A 25,772-nucleotide genomic window follows, 5' to 3' on the forward strand; every position below is an offset into this window, starting at 1 on the left:
AAAACAATCTACTGCTTTTGTGAAATTCAGAGTAAGGGCTAGATTTATCAAGCAGTGAATGCTGCAATCTACCCCTGAAGTCCTCTTGAAACGAGCGGGCTTAAGACCGTTGCTCCTTAACTCATCCGCCACCACTGAGGTGACGGGCAGCAATCATCACAATCAGATACGATCAGGATGATTGACACCCCCTGCTAGCGGCCGATTGGCCACGAATGTGCAGGGGTCGGCATTGCACAAGCATTTCACCAGAAATGCTTATGCAATGTTAAATACAGACAGCGTATGCTGTCGGCATTTAGCGAAGTCCGTCCGACATTTGATAAATCTACCCCTAAGTGTTATTGCATTGTCTTTTTATTGTGCACTTGTTAATTATGCAATTATACTGTATTTAGTGGTCCTTTAACTCCTGCAAAGGGATTAGTCAGCTCCATAGCAGCAAAGTAGTACTGGGACCTAGCTGAAAATATCTGGTGAGCCAATAATGAGAAAAATGTGTGTAGCTACCAATCACTAGCTAGCTCCTAGTAGTTTAAGATGTGTACATATTGTTTTTTTTTTTTTTAATTTAATAACAGAAGTAAATGTAAACGTCTTAAAAATACATATTTTATATCTGAATTATAAAAGTTTAATTTTGAATTTCTATCACTTTAAAGGGACATTAAACACTTTGAGATGGTAATGTAAAATGATAAATTGTACATATAAAAAACTCTACAATATACTGTCATGATTTATTTTGTCTCCTTATCTTTTAATTCCATTCTAAAATTGTGAGCATTTCAGTTCCTGTTAGAAATGCATGTGCAGAACACTCTTGTATTCCACACTATAGTAACCTATATATATCTGGCCACAGCAGACAAGGTAACCTAAGTTACAACATGGCAGCTCCCATTGTTTTATAGACACTATTTTGTCACTATTTAAACAACTAATTAAACTTAAGAAAATACATCTATATGTTATTCTCAGACTAATCTTTTCTTTTACTGCATCATTCTATCTACATTTACTTAGGGCCAGCTGACGAGTGGAGCTCTATTTATCACTCCAGCGCTAACTCCGCTAGAAGTAAGTTTTTTTGCGTGCATCAGGAAGCGCTCGTATTATAAAGTTCAAAGTAAAAAATTTTGCTCAAGCGCTAACCCAACGCACCAAAAAGCCAAACTTTGAATTTTGCAACTACAATAACGTATTCCCCCATAGACTTCAATGGAGCAAGAAAAGTGGAAAAAAACTAACATCCTACTCGCACGCAAACCCGCATTTTCTCAAGGGCGCTAACCCAACATGAAAATATTGACATTTCACATTCCAATGTTCTTTACATAGAAAATGTTCTATTGATTCCTAAATAGATATTTCTATATATGTATCTGATGTTTATATATGTATCTGATGTTTTTTTGGTGCAATATATATATATATATATATATATATATATATATGTATGTATGTATATATATATATATACACAGGTGGCCCTCGTTTTACAACGGTTCAATTTACACCGTTTCAGAATAACAACCTTTTTTTCCAGTCATGTGACTGCTAATGAAAAGCATTGAGAAGCAGTGCATTAATTAAAATAGCCAGTAGGTGGAGCTGTCCGCTTGTGTTGCAGCAAAGTCAATCAAGCTGAAATTAATCAGTTTAACCAGACCTGAGCTATTGAGCAGATTTCAAAGGAACAAGATCTTCCTGTCTATAAATCAGTCCAGATTGGAATGCATAGAAAGAACTGTTTGCAGAAAAATGCAAGTGAAGTCTGTGTTGTGTGATTATTTTATTAGGTTTATAATGCTGTTTATCAAATGTTTTTGTTCATTTAACTTAGTTAAATTATATATTCTGTGTTGTGTGATTATTTTATTAGGTTTATAATGCTGTTTAGCATTTAAAGTCTTCATTTCAAAGCTTTAAAAATAATGTATTATGTGTTACTTATGACAATTTTGAGAGGGGCCTGGAACATATCTCCCTCACTTCCCATTGACTTACATTATAAACTGGGTTTCAATTTACAACGGTTTCGATTTACAACCATTCCTTCTGGAACCTAACCCCGGCGTAAACTGAGGGCTACCTGTATATATATATATATATATATATATATATATATATATACCGTGTATATATATATATACTGTGTATATATATATATATATATATATATATATATATATATATATATATATACAGTATAAATATAGGTACAGATATATATAGGAATATCTATTTAAAAATACATAGAAAATATTTCCCTATGTGAAAAACATTGGAATGTGAAATATTTACAGTAAATACACAGGTAAACACTTTATTAAATAAGAATATTGCATAAATATGTTTTTACATGTTTTTAGCTACCTAACTGCAAAGAGCTCCAATGCACTTATATATTTTTCTTTATGTGTGTACATATGTATTTACATCTGGAAATACATATATATACACATATAAATACATATGTACACATATATATATATATATATATATATATATATATATATATATACTGTATATATATATATATATATATATATACACTGCTCAAAAAATAAAGGGAACACTTAAAAAACACAATGTAACTCCAAGTCAATCACACTTCTGTGAAATCAAACTGTCCACTTAGGAAGCAACACTGAGTGACGATACATTTCACATGTTGTTGTGCAAATGGGATAGACAACAGGTGGAAATTATAGGCAATTAGCAAGACACCCCCAATAAATGAGTGGTTCTGCAGGTGGTGACCACAGACCACTTCTCAGTTCCTATGCTTTCTGGCTGATGTTTTGGTCACTTTTGAATGCTGGCGGTGCTTTCACTCTAGTGGTAGCATGAGACGGAGTCTACAACCCACACAAGTGGCTCAGGTAGTGCAGCTCATCCAGGATGGCACATCAATGCGAGCTGTGGCAAGAAGGATTGCTGTGTCTGTCAGCGTAGTGTCCAGAGCATGGAGGCACTACTAGGAGAAAGGCCAGTACATCAGGAGACGTGGAGGAGGCCATAGGAGGTCAACAACCCAGCAGCAGGACCGCAACCTCCGCCTTTGTGCAAGGAGGAACAGGAGGAGCACTGCCAGAGCACTGCAAAATGACCTCCAGCAGACCACAAATGTGCATGTGTCTGCTCAAATGGTCAGAAACAGACTCCATGAGGGTGGTATTAGGGCCCGACGTCCACAGGTGGGGGTTGTGCTTACAGTCCAACACCGTGCAGGACGTTTGGCATTTGCCAGAGAACACCAAGATTGGCAAATTCACCACTGGCGCCCTGTGCTCTTCACAGATGAAAGCAGGTTCACACTGAGCACATGTGACAGACGTGACTGAGTCTGGAGACGCCGTGGAGAACGTTCTGCTGCCTGCAACATCCTCCAGCATGACCGGTTTGGCAGTGGGTCAGTAATGGTGTGGGGTGGCATTTCTTTGGGGGGCCGCACAGCCCTCCATGTGCTCGCCAGAGGTAGCCTGACTGCCATTAGGTACCAAGATGAGATCCTCAGACCACTTGTGAGACCAAATGCTGGTGCGGTTGGCCCTGGGTTCCTCCTAATGCAAGACAATGATAGACCTCATGTGGCTGGAGTGTGTCAGAAGTTCCTGCAAGATGAAGGCATTGATGCTATGGACTGGCCCGCCCGTTCCCCAGACCTGAATCCAATTGAGCACCTCTGGGACATCATGTCTCGCTCCATCCACCAACGTCACGTTGCACCACAGACTGTCCAGGAGTTGGCAGATGCTTTAGTCCAGGTCTGGGAGGAGATCCCTCAGGAGATCATCTGCCACCTCATCAGGAGCATGCACAGGCATTGTAGGGAGGTCATACAGGCACGTGGAGGCCACACACACTACTTAGCCTCATTTTGACTTGTTTTAAGGACATTACATCAAAGTTGGATCAGCCTGTAGTGTGTTTTTCCACTTTAATTTTGAGTGCGACTCCAAATCCAGAACTCCATGGGTTGAAACATTTGATTTCCATTTTTTAATTTTTGTGTGATTTTGTTGTCAGCACATTCACCTATGTAAAGAACAAAGTACTTCATTAGAATATTTAATTCATTCAGATCTAGGATGTGTTATTTTAGTGTTCCCTTTATTTTTTGGAGCAGTGTATATATATATATATATATATATATATATATACACACACACATACATGCATATACATATTTAAACTTGTATATGTATGTATCTCTATTTTAAAGCCTTTTCCTTGGCTTTTTTTTCTAACACCTGAGACCTCATCTTTTTGAGCCCTTATATATTTTTTGTGCAATATTTTTGGAAATTATGTTTTGTCAGATAGTGTTATTATGAGTGTAAGTGTACTTTGTAATGTATTGTTGATGTGTTTCGTGTCATTTTTTGTTTTGCAAAATAGTTAACCAGAGCTCTGAGGTTGCAGTATTCATTGTAGTGTAAATCACGATTGTGCGCGTTCACATTTACTTTCAACTTGTAATACAAGCGAAACTTCTGACGCGTACACAGACACGGTAAACCCGATATCGCTTGCACGTAACTGTTAGCGCGTCACTCGTAATCTGGCCCTTAGTGTTTAATGTCCCTTTAATAAGTAATCTATTGCTTTCATAGTACAATTTTATGAAACCAATTCTACAATGTAAAACTTTCATGTAACAACTTACAGTTTTTTTGCGGTTGACTTGTTTTTCCTTTCTGTACAGGGTTTACTTTTGAATTTTCAAGAAAAGCACCATACAGAAAACTTCTGTTTGCATGTAGAAAACAAAAGAGAAAGAACAAATATTATGTATACTCAATAATATTAATATTATTTTGCTGATATTAACTGTAAGATACAAAGCATTAAGCCATCCAGCTCATATTAAAGGGACAGTCAACTCCAAAATTGTTATTGTTTAAAAAGTTAGATAATCCCTTTATTACCCATTCCCCAGTTCTGCACAGCCAACATTGTTATATTAATATACTTTTAACCTCTGAGATTACCTTGTATATACGCCTATTTTGACAGCCCCCTGATCACATGACTTTTTAGTTATTATCTATTGACTTGCATTTAACCAATTAGTCCTGTGAGCACAATGTTATTTGTATGGCCCACATGAACTAGCAGTCTCTTGTTGTGAAAAGCTAATACAAAAAGTATGTGATAAGAGGTTGTCTGTAGTGGCTTAGAAACAGGCAGAAATCTAGAGGTTTAAAGGTTATAAAGTATATTAATATAATAATGTTGGTTGTGCAAAGCTGGGAAATGTGTAGTAAAGGCGTTATCTATCCTTTTAAACAATAACAATTTGGGCGTTGATTATCCCTTTAAGTGTTTTTGGCTCCTGTCTTGCATGCATGAAAAACAAGCTGGGGGTTAAAGAGACAGTAAAGTCAAAATGAACTTTCAGATTCAGATAGAACATACAATTTCAAAGAGCTTCCCAATGTACTTCTATTATCTAATTGGCTTCTTTATCTTGGTATCCTTTGTTGAAAAGCATACCTAGGTAGGCTCAGGATCAACAATGAACTACTGGGACCTAGCTGCTGTGGCTGCATATATAAGTATCTTGCATTGGCTCACCAAATGTGTTTAGCTAGCTCCCAGCAGTGCATTGCCGCTTTTGCAACAAAAGGATACCAAAAGAATGAAGCAAATTTGGAAAGTTGCTTAAACTTGTATGCTCTGTCTGGATCTTGAATTAAAAAATAAGGGCTTTTTGTACCTTTAAGACTTAGAAATTGAGCAAAAAAGTTGAATCCAAAACTGATAGCTATTAACTAACTCAGTATTAAATATGTACAAATTATTGTTTCATCTTCCTTTAACATAAATAGAATCCAAAAACAACCTTCCACTGCTGTACTGGCAAGCGCAAAATGAAAATTCAACAGCTTCGTAAAGTGCCGGATAGCATTATTTATTTACCAGCTATTGGATGACCAAAAATTATTAATACCAGCTATGTAAACCTAGCCTTGTTATAAGACCACAGACATAATACCAGATAATAATATAACATGAATTATCTTTAATAGTACACATCATTGCTTTAATCCTATGAACTGTTTTATTTATATAACATTTCATTTCTGGGAAAATTAATTTACATTTATATGTATATAAAGCAGGGGTGTCAAATTGGTGGCCCTTGGGCCTCATGCGGCCCACGACCTAATGTTTTGCGGCCCACAACACCTCCATGAAAAATAATAATTATAATATGCTTATTATTGAAAGAGCGGGCACGCTAACTGTTAGGGTTGCATGCAACCTCCATTCAGCTCTCCATTACAATTAATGTATCCCTTTGTTCCGGCATTGCGATTTACTTGTTGTATAGTGAGCAGCTGCGCTACGGTAGCTAGACCATTAAAACCTCAAACTTTAATAAGCCTCATTGTTATATATAAAAAAAAAAAAAAGATAAACACGGATAAGTGCATAACGATTTATTTGGCATATGCAGCATTTCTTTCTATGTGTTCATTACTATGGCAGTACTGATTTCACGCATCATTTTTGCCCATTCCTTTCCATAATTTTCTCTTTAACTAAAATCAAACACTTTATATTTGATAAATAAATATAATAAATATTTTATATATATATATATTTTATCTGGGAGAGCGTGTGTCACCTTCGTAAAAGCATTAGAGCACATTTCATGAAGCCAGAGTAAGTTAATTAGGAGTTACAGAACACAATCTTTTGAAATGTATACAGTTATAGCTGTATACACCACTGCTGTGTTAAGCAATGGTAAGATATGTAGGTAGCGTGTGGCCCACGTGAGTTGCACTTGTATGGAAAATGGCCCGCAACTCAAATGAGTTTTACACCCCTGATATTAAAGTGATGGTAAATTCATATGTATTGCAAAACATATTCCTAGATGCTCTTACTTTAACTAGCAGATCGATGTGCTTATATTTAAAAAATAAACTTTTTTTACTTTGTTATTCCGTTTTTATTAGGGTAACCGTACAGTCTAATAATCTGCCTCTCTCTATATTTTTCACAGGGGCAGCTGTGATTGACATCGGTTTTAGCCAATCATCAGCTCACCATGCGCCCCATGTGAAATCGGACCTGCACGCTCCCGTGCTCTCAACTCACTCATTGCTATGGACTGCGCATGCGCAATTCTTACGCTAACTGCGCATCTCTAAATGATAATACTCATTATTATTATTATTAGTATTATCATTTAGAGATGCGCAATTAGCGTAAGAATTGCGCATGCGCAGTCCATAGCAATGAGTGAGTTGAGAGCACGGGAACGTGCAGGTCCGATTTCACATGGGGCGCATGGTGAGCTGATGATTGGCTAAAACCGATGTCAATCACAGCTGCCCCTGTGAAAAATATAGAGAGAGGCAGATTATTAGACTGTACGGTTACCCTAATAAAAACGGAATAACAAAGTAAAAAAAGTTTATTTTTTAAATATAAGCACATCGATCTGCTAGTTAAAGTAAGAGCATCTAGAATATGTTTTGCAATACATACAAATTTACCATCACTTTAAGGATATTGAGCTAAGTACAATACTTTTAAATATCCTAAGTGGTAATTATTTACCTGTCTTCTGAATGCTGTAGGATGATTACATTGAAGTTGGGAGGAAGATCATTAAATATGTTGAGATGCTGGATGCTAATTTTAAAATTTTCCCATACCTAAACATAAAAAATTATGCTTAGCAAAATAGAAGATAAAAAAAATGTCCATATTATATATTACATGAACTTTATCCAAAACCTGTTGTAACTTTAATAGCAAAATAAGCGGTTAAGCATCTTTTTATTGGCTGTAGCATCAAATCTGTTGTTATAACCTAAGGTTTAATGGGACAGTAAACTTAAAAAATTATGTTATATAATTATGCATATAGTTAGTGACAGCTTTAAAAACCAAAAGATTTGAGAGATTTTTAGCTCTGGTCTCCTCTCCAGGCTCTTCTGATCCGGTCTTCTGATTGAAAAGGGGTTCATAGGCACGCTGTCTAATCACAGCTCACCCGATCGCGCTATCGAACTAAATGTAGCTCGCTCCCTCTTTTTTTTGAAGTTTACTGTCCCTTTAAAACACAGTGCAGAGTTTTCCTTTAGAAAGCAGAAAATCACCTTTGAAGTCTATGGGGATATTTGTGGATAATCATATGATAATCTTTTCCACAGGATTGTGATCGCCCACTTGCATAAAATGAATTGTTCAAGATTAATTTAAAAAAGTGCATTACCTTTGAAGTGGCAGAAAGTTTTTGCTCAATATTTTTTTGCAGATTAGTCATGGGATCACCTTTCTTTTGCAGAAGCTGGTGAAGATGAAAAAGTGATGCAAACTGTGAACTACTGGTATTACAACTAGCGGCACTCACAGCATCTTTCATTATCATAGAAGCTGAACTGCTCTAAAAAAAAATAACAAAATAAAAACAATTTTTTTTTATTATTTTTATTGAGAATTCAAAATATGATACACATAGAAGCACATCCTCCTATACATAGGAGCACATATTATTATTATTATCGGTTATTTGTAGAGCGCCAACAGATTCCGCAGCGCTAATAGCCGGTAAACTGTATATTAAAGGGACAGTCTAGTCAAAATTAAACTTTCATGATTCATATAGGGCATACAATTTTAACCCCTTAATGACAACTGACGTACCAGGTACGTCATGCATTAACAAGCAGTTAATGACAATGGACGTACCTGGTACGTCAGTTGTCTAACAGAGTGCTGGAAGTGATCACAATCACTTCCAGCAGCTCTGAGGGTATTGCAGTGATGCCTCGATATGGAGGCATCCTGCAATACCCCTTTACAAGACTCCGATGCAGAGAGAGCCACTCTGTGGCCCTCTCTGCACCGGTAGTGATGGTGCCGATGGTGCCTTTGGGAGGTGGGAGGAGGGAGCGTGTGCGCGCGTGCACGATGCGTGCGCGCGTGCACGATGCGCGCACGTGCACTGGTGTGCGTGTGCACGTGGGCGCGCGTGCACGTGCACATGCACACATTAGCCACACTGACACCAATGAAAAATGAAGGGGAAATTTTATTTTTATTTTTTTTTTACATTTAAAAGGATCTGGGAGGGGGAGGGGGTATTGTGGGGGGGCTGCTACACTACAGAAATAATTAAACATACAGATAAAAGTTAAAAATAAAATTAAAATAGTTTGGTTTGTGGGATCAAACTGGGTACTGGCAGACAGCTGCCAGTACCCAAGATGGCGGTAATTAGGTAGGGGAGAGGGTTAGAGAGCTGGAGGGGGGGATCAGGGAGGTTGGTGCTAAGGCAGGGGTCCATCACAACTAAAATATTTTATAATTTTTATTTAAAAAAAAAAAAAAACTCTTTTATTTAGTACTGGCAGACTTTCTGCCAGTACTTAAGATGGCGGTAACAATTGTGGGGTGGGGGAGGGAAGAGAGCTGTTTGGGAAGGATCAGGGAGTGGGATGTGTCAGGTGGGAGGCTGATCTCTAAAATTAACCCTGCAAGCTCCCTACAAGCTACCTAATTTAACCCCTTCACTGCTGGGCATAATTCACGTGTGGTGCGCAGCAGCATTTAGCGGCCTTCTAATTACCAAAAAGCAACGCCAAAGCCATATAAATCTGCTATTTCTGAACAAAGGGGATCCCAGAGAAGCTTTTACAACAATTTCTGCCATAATAGCATAAGCTGTTTGTAAATAATTTCAGTGAGAAACATAAAATTGTGAAAAATGTAAAGTTTTTTTTTTTATTTGCTCGCATTTGGCGGTGAAATGGTGGAATAAAATATACCAAAATGGGCCTAGATCAATACTTGGGGTTGTCTACTACACTACACTAAAGCTAAAATTAACCCTACAAGCTCCCTACAAGCTCCCTAATTAACCCCTTCACTCCTGGGCATAAAACATGTGTGGTGCGCAGCGGCATTTAGCGGCCTTCTAATTACCAAAAAGCAACCACAAAGCCATATAAGTCTGTTATTTCTGAAAAAGGGGATCCCAGAGAAGCATTTACAACCATTTGTGCCATAATTGCAGAAGCTGTTTGTAAATAATTTCAGTGGGAAACCTAAAGTTTGTGACAAAATTTGTGAAAAAGTGAACTTTTTTTTTTTTTTATCGCATTTGGCGGTGAAATGGTGGCATGAAATATACCAAAATGGGCCTAGATCAATACTTTGGGATGTCTTCTAAAACAAAATATATACATGTCAAGGGATATTCAGGTATTCCTGACAGATATCAGGGTTCCAAAGTAACTAGCGCTAATTTTGAAAAAAAGTGGTTTGGAAATAGCAAAGTGCTACTTGTATTTATTGCCCCATAAATTGCAAAAAAAAGCAAAGAACTTGTAAACATTGGGTATTTCTAAACTCAGGACAAAATTTATAAGCTATTTAGCATGGGTGTTTTTTGGTGATTGTAGATGTGTAACAGATTTTGGGGGTCAAAGTTAGAAAAAGTGTGTTTTTTTTCCATTTTTTCCTCATATTTTATAATTTTTTTTTAGTAAATTATAAGATATGATGAAAATAATGGTATCTTTAGAAAGTCCATTTAATGACGAGAAAAACGGTATATAATATGTGTGGGTACAGTAAACGAGTAAGAGGAAAATTACAGCTAAACACAAACACTGCAGAAATGTAAAAATAGCCATTGTCATTAAGGGTAAGAAAATTGAAAAATGGTCCGGTCATTAAGGGGTTAAACAACTTTCCAATTGACTTTAATCATTAAATTTGCTTTGTTCCCTTGGTGGTAGTTTTGAAAAGTTAAACCTAGGTAGGTTCAAACTGATTTCTAAACCGTTGAAAACCGCCTCTTAGCTCAGAGCATTTTGAAAGTTATTCCCAGTTAGACAGTACTAGTTCATGTGGGTCATACAGACAACATTGTGCTCATTCCAATGAAGTTATTTGAGAGTCTGCACTGATTGGCTAAACTGCCTGTCTGTCAAAAGCACTGAGATAAGGGGGGCAGTCTGCAGATGATTAGATACAAGGTAATCACAGAGGTAAATTATTATTATTATAACTGTGTTGGTTATGCAAAACTGGGGAATAGGTAATAAAGGAATTATCTATCGTTTTAAACAATAAAAATTCTGGTGTAGACTGTCCCTTTAATGTTACAGCACAAATGTATACTATAGTGCAAAACTAAGCAAACCTCAATTTTTTACATTAATTATAATTATTAGTATGAGAATACAACAGGTCTTACCCTTATAGGGCCAGTGGAGCGGTATTTAATGCTCCCGCTCTTGTGCTAACTTTGCTAGAAGTAAGCTCTTTTGCACGCGTCAGGTAGCGCTTGTATTACAAGTTGAAAATAAATAGTTTTGCTTGTGCGCTAACCCGATGTGCGCAAAAAGCCAGAAGAAAGGACAAATCTGTTGCATGCCAGAATAGTGAGTAGGAAGAAACATGCTTAAAACAATTAACACCATCCTCTGGGATGAAAAGTGGAAATGCAAAATAAATTATCTGTAATCCACGTAGACAGCCTACAATTCAGGATTTAAAGCCAGGTAAGCACTGTTATGTCTACTGGCGGAAAGAGCTGAAACTGGGTTCATTGAGAATCTTTAAAACCCAGAGGATTTTACAATATTTAGGAAACTTATCCTTATCTTGGGGCCAAGGCAGAATCTAAGATTCACACAAGGTGGTTAAAAAGTATATGCCACGGCTTTATTCCAGGTGTGAAGCTTGAAAATGTCAGGGTTTATAAGGCCAATGGGAGTTTAAAACCTAGTTTCATATATCAGAAGATATAGTGGTGGTAAAGCCTCACTTGTGTTCAGGGCATACAATCTTCAAATTTAGATGTAGGTGAGGTTGTAAAGCCCCCTCAATGATTGTAATGGAGGTGCCCAAAACCCTGATATTAATGTAAAAGAAGCTACTACTTTCATTTGTATTTTTGGTGGAGTATGGTAGGCAAATATTAGTATATGTAGGACTATGGCAATAAAATAATACCAAGCTCATTAGAGTCCAGACCTATCTGAGGGGGTCATTTATGGAGTTAGAAATGGTGCCTCGCAAAAGGATTCACTCATATTATGCCTTAAACTGTATAGGGCAGGTCACCTGATCACACATTTGAAAAGTTATTCTGTTTCATAAGAGTGTAGCCTAGATATTCTTGTAGTCATAGAGGCTGATTTATCAAGCTCCGTACGGAGCTTGTGGGCCCGTGTTTCTGGCGAGTCTTAAGACTCGCCAGAAACAGCAGTTATGAAGCAGCGCTCTACAGACCGCTGCTCCATAACCCTGTCCGCCTGCTCTGAGCAGGCGGACAGGAATCGCCACAATTCAACCCGATCGAGTACGATCGGGTTGATTGACACCTCCCTGCTGGCGGCCGATTGGCCGCGAGTCTGCAGGGGGCGGTGTTGCACCAGCAGCTCCTGTGAGCTGCTGGTACAATGCTGAATATGGAGAGCATGTTGCTCTCCGCATTCAGCGAGGTCTTGCAGACCGGATCCGCACTGTCGGATCAGGTCCACAAGACCTTTGATAAATAGGCCTCATAGTGTTATTGTCTATGGTCTATAATGCATCAACTTACCTGATAAAGAGCCAAGAACATAGCAGATGAAGTTGGATCAAACTGTCCAAGACAAGAACACATTTGAAGACTCGCAGTGGACAGTGTACTCAGGAGGTTGTTACTTATCGCAGTATTAATGGACTGCAGCAGAATCTCACTGGCTTGTGCAAGGTACTTCTGGGCAATTGCCCTTTTTCTCTGGGGAAAAAAAGAAATATCTTTTTGTCGGAAATTACACAATACTTTTGTTCTAAAGAATTTTGCTTTACAAAACCAATAATTATTTCAATTAAACTGTGTAATATTTTGTAGTATGTTATCCTTTCTTATTTTACAGCTCTGATAGATTTTGATTTACTGACAATAGAATTAAAAATGACTAGAAATAGAATTTGTGGGATGAATAAAATAAAATGTGCAAATTAAATGTAAAAAAATATGTGGTTTGGGTTATGCAATTCACAATGATTAGATTAAGGGACAGCTATAGTTAGTAGCAACAATTGGAGTGGACTGTCCCTTTTATCTTTTTTGTACCTGTAGAATGTAAGAATTTTATTTATTTACTCATGTTGACTGAATGTAATGAAGATATTGTATATATTTAACATTGTGGGCTAAACGTACTAAAGCTTTTGTTCTGTAGGCTGTTTCATAAAGATCCTATAGGTTTTCCCTGTGTGTATTAAAGGGACAGTAAAGTAAAAAAAAAAATTCATGATTTAAATAGGGCATGTAATTTTAAACAACTTTCCAATTTACTTTTATTACCAATTTTGCTTTGATCTCTTGGTATTCTTAGTTGAAAGCTAAATCTAGGAGGTTCATGTGCTAATTTCTTAGACCTTGAAGACTGCCTCTAATCTGAAAGCATTTTGACAGTTATTCACCACTAGAGGGCGTTATTTCATGTGTTTCACATAGATAACATTAAACTCAGGCACGTGAAGCTCCTAGGAGTCAGCACTGATTGGCTAAAAATGCAAGTCTGTCAAAAGAACTGAAATAAGGGGGCATTTTGCAGAGGCATAGATACAAGGTAATAACAGAGGTAAAAAGTATATTATTATAACTGTGTTGGTTATGCGAAATTGGGGAATGGGTAATAAAGGGATTATCTACCGTTTTAAACAACAAAAATTCTGGTGTTTTTAGTGTCCCTTTAATTAATCAAACCTTAATATTTCTTTAATATTTAGCATAAAAATCATGATATAGAAGTATATGCTAGATCATTGATTTTTTTTTTAAGGTTTTCAAGATGCAGAATATAAAAGTGTGCCACAAACAAACTTCAAAGTTTTGAGAAATACAATGTGAACAAATAAAGTATAAAAGGCACATTAATATTTACTAGAGATGTGCATGAATTTCTTTATAAATACACATTCATAACAAAAAAGGGATTTTTGTTTAGTTTTGACAAAACGAATATCCGAATGAATGCACCAATAAAACAGAAAATAAATAAATAATGTCCTGTTAGTATTCATTTGTTCCCTTCAATTTTTATTTGAGGGTTAATACTTTGTGTGCTGCAGAGAGTCCCTGGCAAGAAAAGGATTGTTTTAGCATGCTCTACAGTGCGCAAAAGGTAAGTATAAACTGCTACAGGTGAACTTTTCACCTGTAGTTTTGAACATTTACATTAGTTTTAACGAAAATTAAGTTTTAAACTAAACAAATATTGAATAGTATATTGGGGGAAAATGTATTGGCTGCACAAGTCTGATATTTACTAATATATATATATAATTATATTATTTTATTTGGACTTGTGTCTCACCCAAATCTTGAGCACTTAGTAATTAGAATAACAAAGAATCCTTATTGAGCTTGGTATTTAAAGGGGCAGTAAATACCTTGTAACTATAACACATTTCTGTTGTGTTGTTATAGAATAACATATAAATCAAATCTCAACAATTTCAAAGCAAATTATAATTTTGTTTGCAGCTACTGATAATCCGCCCACCATTTGCCTTAACTGTAGGAATGAATCTGGGGTTGAGTTTGCAGACAACAAGGCTAGCAATTGTCATAACGCTACTATAAAATACATTGTTTTGCAGTTCTTATATGTTAAAGTCAATTAAGTAATGATATGTAGGAAGATGAGCCTTAAAAAGTAAGCACAATGCATTTCAAGTTCTGAAAATAATAATTAAAAAAAAATAATTCAGAGCTAAATTACATTTAAAAAAGGGCAAAATAAATTAAAAAAATATATTGCAAAGTTGTTTTATTACACATCCTAAATTATGTTTGTCTGATGCAGTCATGCACAGTAGAGACTGCAATGCGAGACAAATATACTTGGCCATAACCCCTTAACGACCAGCGCCGTCTGCGAGGACGGTGCTGGTCGTTAAGCTCTGGGCCTCTCTCTGCCGCAATCTTGCTAAAAGTAGTGAAATTGCGCTATTTCTACATGCCCCATGAGTGGGGCAGTGCAGAAATAGACGGGCAGAGGTACCGATGCAGAGAGGGACACTCTGTGTCCCTCTTTGGATTTGGCAGCGGTGGTGCCGATCGATGGTGGCGTTGGAGGGTTAGGAGGGAGGCGGCTGGGCGGCCTATCGCTGGAGGGGGGCGGGAGTGGGTGGGACCACTACACCACAGAATTTTTTTTAGAGCGGTAGTGAGTGGGAAGGGGGGAGGAGGAGGTGGCTCTCATTTTGGCCAAGACTAGTAACTAAATATTTTATATAACAATCTCACAGTGTTTACTGTCCTATTATGTATACAACATGTTTTATAGCACATATTGTCTAATTACCTTTAGTTCCATAGTTTTTCTGCTTAATGTTTCTTGCTGTCTATTAGTGAGTTGTACAAAACCAGTAGACCACTCAAAGTCATCATTATCTTGTTCTGACATAACAGCTTTACTTTCATCCTATAAAAGAGAATTCTTTAAATTGAGCATTTCATAAAGCAAACTAAACCTGCATTTGTTGTTTCAATTAACATTGAGGGATTACCTTCTAGCTTCACAGCAAATGTATTCTAAATTAACCTTGAATACAAAATTCAACCAAAATATGTTGTGCGAGTAACTTAAAGGGACAGTAAAGTCAACATTAAGCTTAAATGGATTCGATAGAGCATAACAGTTAAAACAATTTCCAGTTTACATCTATAATCAAATTTGCTTTTTCTCTTGGTATCCTTTGTTAAAGAGTAACTTTAGGTGAACTCCGGAGCGTGCATGTGTTCTTAGCCATCTGGCAGTGGTGTTTAAAGAACTGTTATACGTAGTTACAAACACTGCCGCCATACAATGTCACAGACACTATACAGCAGCAGAGTTTGCAACTATGTATAACATTGCTTTGAACATTGTTGCAATAACTGCTGCCAGATGGCTAAAGACATGTGCATGCTTCTAAGCTCACCTAGGATTACTTTTTAACAAAGGATATCAAGGGAACTAAGCAAAATTTATAACAGAAGTTAAGTAGAAGGTTGTTTAATGTTTTGACCCTTGAAGGCCGCCTCTTATCTGAATGCATTTGACAGTTTTTCACAGCTAGAGGGCATTAGTTTGTGTGTTTCATATAAATAACATTCATGCATGTATAGTTAAGCGTCAGCACTAATTGCCTGAAATGCAAGTCTTTCAAAAGATCTGGGATAAGGAGGCAGTCAGCAGAAGCTTAGATACAAGGTTATTACAGAGATAAAAAGTATATTTCTATAACAGTGTTTGTTATGCAAAACTGAGGAATGGTAAATAAAGGGATTATCTATCTTTTTAAACAATAACATTTTTGGTGTTTACTATCCCTTAATGTAAAGTACCCAATGCCATGTATTACCTACATATAAAAAGTGTGAAAACAGAAAATTATCATACCAAAAATGTTTCATTCCAGTACATGTCATGACTAAGTGGATCAACTTTAACAGAGAGCACGTAGAGGCATTTTCCAGTATAATACAAACACTTTGCTTTCAGATCATTGCAGCCCATAGCAAGGGTCATTACACTGGCCAACTGAGAAAGGACTGTAGATCCCAAAATGTGTCCTAATGTTTTCCATTCCTGTAAGAAAAGTAACATTAAACAAAATAAAAATAAAGAAAGAAATTCACATAGCAATAACTGCAATTAATAGTGTACTATTTTATAATATATTGTGTGATAGCTGTATGTAGTTAGTATAACATAATTAATAATAATAATTAAAATCCCATCATTCAAGTTATGTACATGTTTCATTTTTCTAACCTTCTTTTTTATAATCATTTCTATTTCAACATTTGTTGTTAAAACTATACAACTATAAATTTGGTTGTGGTCAAAGGGACAGAAAGGTCAAAACTGAAATGTGTAGGATGGTATTCCAGTTTTAAAAAGAAGCTTTTGCAATATACTATATATATATAAAAGCTATTACTATTCTTCAGTGGCATATGCAAATATGCTGTGAGAGCCCCATGCACCAGCATTTAAACATTACACCTTCCTAAAGAGTCAGCAGTGGCTTTTATAACATAAATGAAGTCTTCACTGAAGCAATATACGCCACTATCAGCTCTCTGAACAGGCACAGTGTTTAAATCCTGACCCTCTAGTAACACGTAGCTTATGTGCTTATATTGCTGAAACAGTAATACATTTTACAAGAAGCATTTTTGTTAATGGATGCTTTAAATTTTAATTCAAATACAAAAAAATGTAAGTGATATACCTGTATTTTGTTTTTAATTTTTTCACTTGGTATATGTCTCTACACGAGTAAAGCAGTAAGCACATTAATGGCATACTATTTGATAAAAAGTAGGTGCTATTGCACCCTAGGTGCTCACCAGCAATCACAGACAGCTGCACAGCTTTCAGGGACTCAGGCAGTTAATCCCAGGCAAGGGAAAATTACAAAACAAAACTATTAACACAACACTGGCACTCTCTTGCAAGCACACAGCTAGATTAAAAGCAAAATGGAGTTAGTTACAGCACTTGGTCAAATGGTGATAGACCCAGAACCACAACAAGGGCTCTTCCTCCCTAACCTACAACCATGCAATGCATGCCTTCAACCAAACAGACTGAGATACAAACAAGGGTGACACCGGCCCTTTGTAATTTCCCTAAGCAAATACAAAACACAGAAATGGACTGCACTCTCAAACCCAGGGATGTTTTGCACAGTCATGGGATGTGTACCTGGTCCAGTTTGTGAGTGCAGTTCATTTTCGTGTTTTGTAATTGTCTAGGGAAATTACAAAGGGTCACCCTTGTTTGTCAGTCTTGTGGGGCTGTAGTTTAGGGACCAAGGGAGGGAGATACCTTTACGTGGTCCGACTCCTGGGCCTATCATCATTTGGCCAAATGCTGTAACTAACTCTTCCATTTTGCTTTAAATCTAGCTGTGTGCTTGTAAGAGAGTGCCAGACTTTCTATGTGTTTATATATATATATATATATATATATATATATATATATATATCTACACATACATATACACAATAAGGACCAGAGTTTATATCTTAAACAAACAAATAAACATTTTTTTTCATCAGAATATGTGTTCATTAAAAGATATTTTCATGGAAAAAATAATTTTAAGTAGACAAAGAAAGTTGCCCATTCTTTGCTTCTCATGTAGATGACAAAAATGAAAGAAAATATTGGTCCAGTAAATAAAAAGTTAAAGTTTGAAAATGTTTATTATAATAGAGATAGGCAAATTTCAAAATATAATATAAAACAAATAGGGTCTATATGCAACCTATTCGCATATTCACATACACATACTTAGTAAATAATAGCTTCATAGCAATATCATACCTGTTCTATTGAATTGTAATCTGGTGTGGATCTTACAAATTCTTCAACAGCTACACAGAGTTTTCCTTTACTTTTTTGTTCTTGTAGTTTCTCGCTTTCTTCAGTAATAATTAGTTGGATCATCTCCAAAGAGAGTTCACAAAACTTTAGCTTCATTTTAGCAATTGTCCTCATACTTGGCAAACTGATACCTCCTGCCTGTGACACACACAAAATAATGTTAGCAATGACTTAAAAAGGTTTTATTTTCTTCAATGGTTAGCCGAAATAAACCAAATGTTCTTCAGATGTATTGTGCTGGAAACAATTTATAGACTATTAAAAATGCTTTATAACAATATTGGCCAAGATTAAAGGGATGCTAAACTCAAAATGCAGTTACCCTAAAATAGGAAAACATGTAGCAATATATTTAATTTTCATTTTCCCTGCATGATACCTTTAAATATTGTGTTTTTTTTTCTAGTGAGGGTGGAGTGCACCAGTTTTCAGATCACTGACCAAAGTACATGCTACACAGTGTTTGCTTGTTAGGGAAGGATCTCCTTTGTATCAGTCTCTAATTGGCTACATTAAAGGAGATAATATATATATATATTCAAGAAGATTTAAAGGTATATTTCTCTGGACAACATAGCAATGTAAGCTTTAAAACAAAATGATGCTCATATTTGTATGAAAAATCTCTTGGAAAACAGTGCTTAACTGCTAAATATAATATGTAAGTAGAAAAGACTTTAAAGGAACATGAAATCCCAATTTTTTTAAGTGATTCAGATAGGGCATACAATTCTAAACAGCTTTCTATTTTACTTCTATTATCTAATTTTCTTCATTCTTTTTGTATCCTTTGTTGAAAAACATACCTAGCTAATCTCAGGAGCTGGGAGCTAGTAGCTGATTGGTGGCTGCACACATATGCATGTTGTCATTGGCTTACTGATGTTGTACGCTAGCTCCCAGTAGTGCATTACTGCTCCTTCAATAAAGGATACCAAAATAATTAATCAAAGTTGATAATAGAAGTAAATTGGAAAGTTGTTTAAAAACATAATTTATGCTTACCAGATAAATTCCTTTCCTTGCTGGCAGGGAGAGTCCATGACTTCATTCCTTACTGTTGGAAATACAACACCTGGCCACCAGGAGGAGGCAAAGACACCCCAGCCAAAGGCTTAAATATCCCTCCCACTTCCCCTATCACCCCAGTCATTCTGCAGAGGGAACAGGGAAAAGTAGGAGAAACATCAGGGTATAAAGGTGCCAGAAGAAATATTATAAAAAGGAAGCCGCCCAACAAAAATAAATTACGGGCGGGTCGTGGACTCTCCCTGCCAGGAAGGAAAATAATTTATCTGGTAAGCATATATCATGTTTTCCTTCCATAAGGCAGGGAGAGTTCACAACTTCATTCCTTACTGTTGGGAAAACTATACCCAAGCTCCAGAGGACACTGAAGGAATACCAGGAGGGAACAAAAGAGAGGCGGACCCTAGTCTGAGGGCACCACAGCCTGCAAAACTTTTCTCCTGAAAGCTGCTTCAGTCGAAGCAAACACATCAAACTTGTAAAATTTAGAAGAAGTGTGTAAGGATGACCAGGTAGCCACCTTACAAATCTGATCTATAGAGGCTTGGTTCTTAAAAGCCCAGGAGGAAGCCACTGCTCTAGTGGAATGAGCCGTGATCCTCTCAAGAGGCTGCTGTCCCGCCGTCTCATAAGCTAGGCGGATGACACTTCTCAACCAGAAAGACAGGGAAGACGTAGTGGCCTTCTGACCCCTATGTTTACCCGCATAGATGACAAACAAGGATGTTCAATTTTAAATATGAAGGAGGGTTCCTCCACTGGAAGAGGTTTAGAAACTGAAGTTTCCAACTCAGAAAGTTCACCCTCGGAAGCTACAGAGGTTAACTCATCCTTGGATAGCTGGGACATAGTAGCTAAATCAGACAAATATTTAGATGACTCTAGGTCAGGAGAAATATGTTTAACCTTTCCCTTACGTTTGCTAGAGGGAGGTAAGGCACTCGGACACCACCGATTGTAACTGTGCGGTAAAGTCTGCAGGAAAAAAGTCCCCTCCAGATGGAGGTTTAGTTGACCCGCAGGGAACTGCATGTGGAGCAGGTAGCGTAGAAAGGGTAGTAATCTGTCGGGACATAGATTCCTAAGAGGTAGATGGCTCAGAGGGGCTAATAGCGCTATGAGTATTAGCAGGCTTGTCTCCCTTCTTAGACTTTAGAACAATGCTTAGGCAACTGGAACAAAATTGAGCAGGCGGGCAAACCACAGTCTCCTCACAATATAAACAGGAATTATTAATTAGTACAGAAGGAGAGGAGCCTTCTAATGTAATATCAGAGTCCTCCATAGCTAAGTATATCTCCACAGAAGGACAAAAAAAGACGCTTTTATTTAAAAAATGGCACCTTTTTATTTTTGTCATAAAGTTTTTATTGAGGTCAACATTGCACAATACAGCTTATTAGTGAAAAACAGTTAAGAGTGAGTGCACCTATTGGATTGAGACAGCTCAACCCTGATAAACAGCTGTTCCTTCAAACAACTGTGAGGGATCGATGGGGTAAAAAACAAGTGAGGGGAGCTGTGTGTATTTCAATACATAAATAATATGTGTTACCGTGACCTTTAAATGAGCTTCTCGTATTGGTTTCAAAATTCAATCATAATATATATTGCGCTGTGATAAGGTAAACAAATAGGTGAAAATTGGGTGAAAAATTGTGAAAATATGACTACAAGAGGTTAAAAAACAAAATATTTAATTGTTGCCATACAAAACAATATTGGACTAGATAATATATTCTGATAGGATAATAAGTGGTAAAGAGCTCTATTACCTTGCGTATATTATATATTAAAATTCCTTAATCACAAGTTAAAATTGACAATAAATTCACAATAAATTCATGCTATAGTGTTCAAAGCATATGATAAAAACAGATTAAGTTAAAATAATTAACGTAGGAGGTGAAAATAAATGTTCATCTGATGAATTGCAAGTATCTTTTGATGTGACTTTAAATGTGACTTTTAGTTGGAAATGAAATTACTCACAGTTTGCATGAAATAATTTTTCCAGGTGTCTGATTGGTTGAAACAGACAAGCCTTTATGTGAATAAAATAATTTTTCGCTGTAGTTAAAACTTGTAGATCGAAACTGTAGATGAAGATAACAACTACTGGATGGTAAAGATGCTGAAACTGTTTACCTAAACTGGGTTTGCAGGAGTTTCAGTTGTTGATAAAACTTGGTTCTGTATATTTAAACTGTTATCTAAGACTTGGTTTGCAGGAGTTTCAGTTGTTGATAAAACTTGGTTCTCTATATTTAAACTGTTATCTAAGACTTGGTTTGCAGGAGTTTCAGTTGTTGGTATGACTTAATTATAGAAACTGTTTACCTTGTATTTATTTGCTGGAGTTTCTATTTTTCTGGTTGCGTGAGGTGTTTGAACGCTTCTCTTTGTAGGTGTCTGTTTGTAGCTGAAACTATATACCCTCCCAGGGTTTGCTGGAGTTTCAGTGATTGATGGTTGATCTGTAGTGAAACTGTTTACCTAGGAAAGGTTTGCAGGAGTTTCAGACCACCTGTTGGTTATAAAAATCTTTTCTTAAGAGTTGTTGGAGCTGTATACCTTTTTCGAGGTTTGCTGGAGCTTCAGGTCTGGTGAGTGTCCACTTTAAGTCTTGTGGTGCTCGGTGTATAGCAATCACCGGTAACGGATTTTTTCGTGTTCAATCCTGGGTAGTCTCAGATGCAGACTTGAGTTGTTGGAGTGCACACTAGGGGCAAATCTACGCGTTTCGGCTTCAGCCTTTATCAAGATCAATAAGATTGATAAAGGCTGAAGCCGAAACGCGTAGATTTGCCCCTAGTGTGCACTCCAACAACTCAAGTCTGCATCTGAGACTACCCAGGATTGAACACGAAAAAATCCGTTACCGGTGATTGCTATACACCGAGCACCACAAGACTTAAAGTGGACACTCACCAGACCTGAAGCTCCAGCAAACCTTGAAAAAGGTATACAGCTCCAACAACTCTTAAGAAAAGATTTTTATAACCAACAGGTGGTCTGAAACTCCTGCAAACCTTTCCTAGGTAAACAGTTTCACTACAGATCAACCATCAATCACTGAAACTCCAGCAAACCCTGGGAGGGTATATAGTTTCAGCTACAAACAGACACCTACAAAGAGAAGCGTTCAAACACCTCACGCAACCAGAAAAATAGAAACTCCAGCAAATAAATACAAGGTAAACAGTTTCTATAATTAAGTCATACCAACAACTGAAACTCCTGCAAACCAAGTCTTAGATAACAGTTTAAATATACAGAACCAAGTTTTATCAACAACTGAAACTCCTGCAAACCCAGTTTAGGTAAACAGTTTCAGCAGCTTTACCATCCAGTAGTTGTTATCTTCATCTACAATTTCTATCTACAAGTTTCAACTACAGTGAAAAATTATTTTATTCACATAAAGGCTTGTCTGTTTCAACCAATCAGACACCTGGAAAAATTATTTCATGCAAACTGTGAGTAATTTCATTTCCAACTAAAAGTCACATCTAAAGTCACATCAAAAGACACTTGCAATTCATCAGATGAACATTTATTTCCACCTCCTACGTTACATATAGAACCAAGTTTTATCAACAACTGAAACTCCTGCAAACCCAGTTTAGGTAAACAGTTTCAGCATCTTTACCATCCAGTAGTTGTTATCTTCATCTACAATTTCGATCTACAAGTTTTAACTACAGCGAAAAATTATTTTATTCACATAAAGGCTTGTCTGTTTCAACCAATCAGACACCTGGAAAAATTATTTCATGCAAACTGTGAGTAATTTCATTTCCAACTAAAAGTCACATTTAAAGTCACATCAAAAGATACTTGCAATTCATCAGATGAACATTTATTTTCACCTCCTACGTTAATTATTTTAACTTAATCTGTTTTTATCATATGCTTTGAACACTATAGCATGAATTTATTGTGAATTTATTGTCAATTTTAACTTGTGATTAAGGAATTTTAATATATAATATACGCAAGGTAATAGAGCTCTTTACCACTTATTATCCTATCAGAATATATTATCTAGTCCAATATTGTTTTGTATGGCAACAATTAAATATTTTGTTTTTTAACCTCTTGTAGTCATATTTTCACAATTTTTCACCCAATTTTCACCTATTTGTTTACCTTATCACAGCGCAATATATATTATGATTGAATTTTGAAACCAATACGAGAAGCTCATTTAAAGGTCACGGTAACACATATTATTTATGTATTGAAATACACACAGCTCCCCTCACTTGTTTTTTACCCCAACAATACAGCTTATGCATTTTGTTATACTTGTTCCATGTGAACATAAGGAGACAATATATGAAGAAGAAAACAATAAAGAGAAGCATAGCAAATCTTACTACCTTGTCGGTCTGAGCCCATGTATTGATGTGCGTGTCTGGCAGTCCCTGAAGTAATCCGTTTATAGAGTGCACGGGGGAGGGGTGGGGAGCAATGAATTTATTATTCCTTAACTTGAACCAGATTAGCTGACAGCCCTACACTATATCATTAGCTATGTGCAAATTGGACTGTTGATGGGGGGAAGCCAAATCAGGTCCGCCAACCTGACATATGCCGGTAGCGACGCCTGCTCCAGGTCCCTCCATCTAGTGGGCGGGAGATCAGGTCCACACGCGGTCACATGGGTTATCATAGCGGTCTCGTAATATAGTTTCACGCTCGGTAGCCCCACCCCCCCCTCTCTATAGGGGACTGGAGAATATGCACTGCTACCCGGGGCCTTTTGTTATTCCAAGCATATGAGTTAAATGCCTGGAATTTGTGGATCAAAGTTGCCGGGACCGGAATTGGGATACACCTAAATAGGTATGTGAGCTTGGGGAGGATCGTCATTTTGAGGGCAGCTACACTACCCATCCAAGATATTTCATCATATCTCTTAGTGTTAAGCTTTAATTTAATCTTCTTCAGGAGTACATCATAATTTTCCTGTATAGTTATGGATTTCATATGGGATAGGAAAACTCCTAGACGTCACATACCCCTAACTGACCATCTGAAGGAATACAGATTTTGGATATCTCCCTGATCTTCTGGCAATATATTAATAGAGTATGCCTCGGTCTTATCCACGTTAACTTTATAGTAGGAGAGTTCCCCAAATAATTGCACCAATGACATTTACGGGGGAAGAGATGCCAAAGGATCTGTAAGAAAAATGGTGAGATCATCTGCAAACAATGCTAATTTCTTCCCCATGTCATGCAGCTGGAGACCCTGGATTTCTGAATCTTTCCTAATTGCTGCTCCTAGTGGTTCAATCACTAAAGCAAATAAAAGTGGGGAAAGGGGGCAGCCTTGTCTCGTTCTGTTTTTAATTGCGATTCTGGGGGAACAGAATCCCAGCCCTCTAATCACCACCGAAGGAGCCGTGTAAAGTGCCTCAGCTGCCGCACAGAAGAAATCCGGGATACCAAATGCTTTGACGGTCTGGAACAGATATTCCCACCTCACCCTATCAAATGCTTTCTCAGCGTCAAGCGACAGGGTGAGTAGGGGAAGGCCCATATCAGCCACTTCAGTAAATATATTCAAGAGGCGACGAGTGTTGTCAGACCCTTGTCTACCTAGGATGAAGCCTACTTGATCCAAGTGAATAATCAACGGTAAGTAACTCCCTAGCCTGGTAGCCAAGACCTTTGCATAGATCTTAGCATCTACATTTATGAGATAAATGGGCCTGTAGCTTGAACAAAGCGACAGGACTTTCCCTTCCTTGGGTATGGTGATAATGTTTGCCTCAAGATACTCTGGGATAAAGTCAGCTACATTTGTAAAAAACTTAAAGGGACACTGTACCCAATGTTTTTCTTTCATGATTCAGATAGAGCATGCAATTTTAAGCAACTTTCTAATTTACTCCTATTATCAATTTTTCTTCATTCTCTTGGTATCTTTATTTGAAAATCAAGAATTTAAGTTTAGATGCCGGCCCATTTTTGGTGAACAACCTGGGTTGTCCTTGCTGATTGGACAGCACCAATAAGCAACTGCTGTCCATGGTCCTGAACCACAAATTGGCTGGCTCCTTAGCTTAGATGCCTTCTTTTTCAAATAAAGAAAACAAGAGAACAAAGAAAAATTGATAATAGGAGTAAATTAGAAAGTTGCTTAAAATTGCTTGCTCTATATGAATCACAAAAGAAAAAAATTGAGTTCAGTGTCCCTTTAAGTAAAACCGGGGAAATTATTGAAACTAGGCACTGATAGAAGGTAACTGTGAACCCATCTGGTCCCAGGGCTTTAGGGGGTGTAAGGTTTCCTATC

General features: G+C 37.0%; 1 protein-coding gene across 1 annotated transcript in view; it reads right to left on the reverse strand.

Annotated features, from left to right (window-relative positions):
- The window catches only part of LOC128644243 (cilia- and flagella-associated protein 46-like), a gene marked incomplete at both ends in the record, with an annotated part of 384,741 nt that overhangs the window by 136,171 nt on the left and 222,798 nt on the right, over nt 1–25,772 (reverse strand). Inside the window, 7 exon segments of the mRNA XM_053696926.1 lie at nt 4,676–4,758; nt 7,588–7,685; nt 8,249–8,419; nt 12,593–12,772; nt 15,354–15,473; nt 16,434–16,622; nt 18,372–18,562. Coding sequence (XP_053552901.1) covers nt 4,676–4,758; nt 7,588–7,685; nt 8,249–8,419; nt 12,593–12,772; nt 15,354–15,473; nt 16,434–16,622; nt 18,372–18,562 — 1,032 coding nt within the window.

The sequence above is a fragment of the Bombina bombina genome, unplaced genomic scaffold (genome assembly GCF_027579735.1).
Source record: "Bombina bombina isolate aBomBom1 unplaced genomic scaffold, aBomBom1.pri scaffold_480, whole genome shotgun sequence".
In the NCBI taxonomy this organism is placed as follows: Eukaryota; Metazoa; Chordata; class Amphibia; order Anura; family Bombinatoridae; genus Bombina; species Bombina bombina.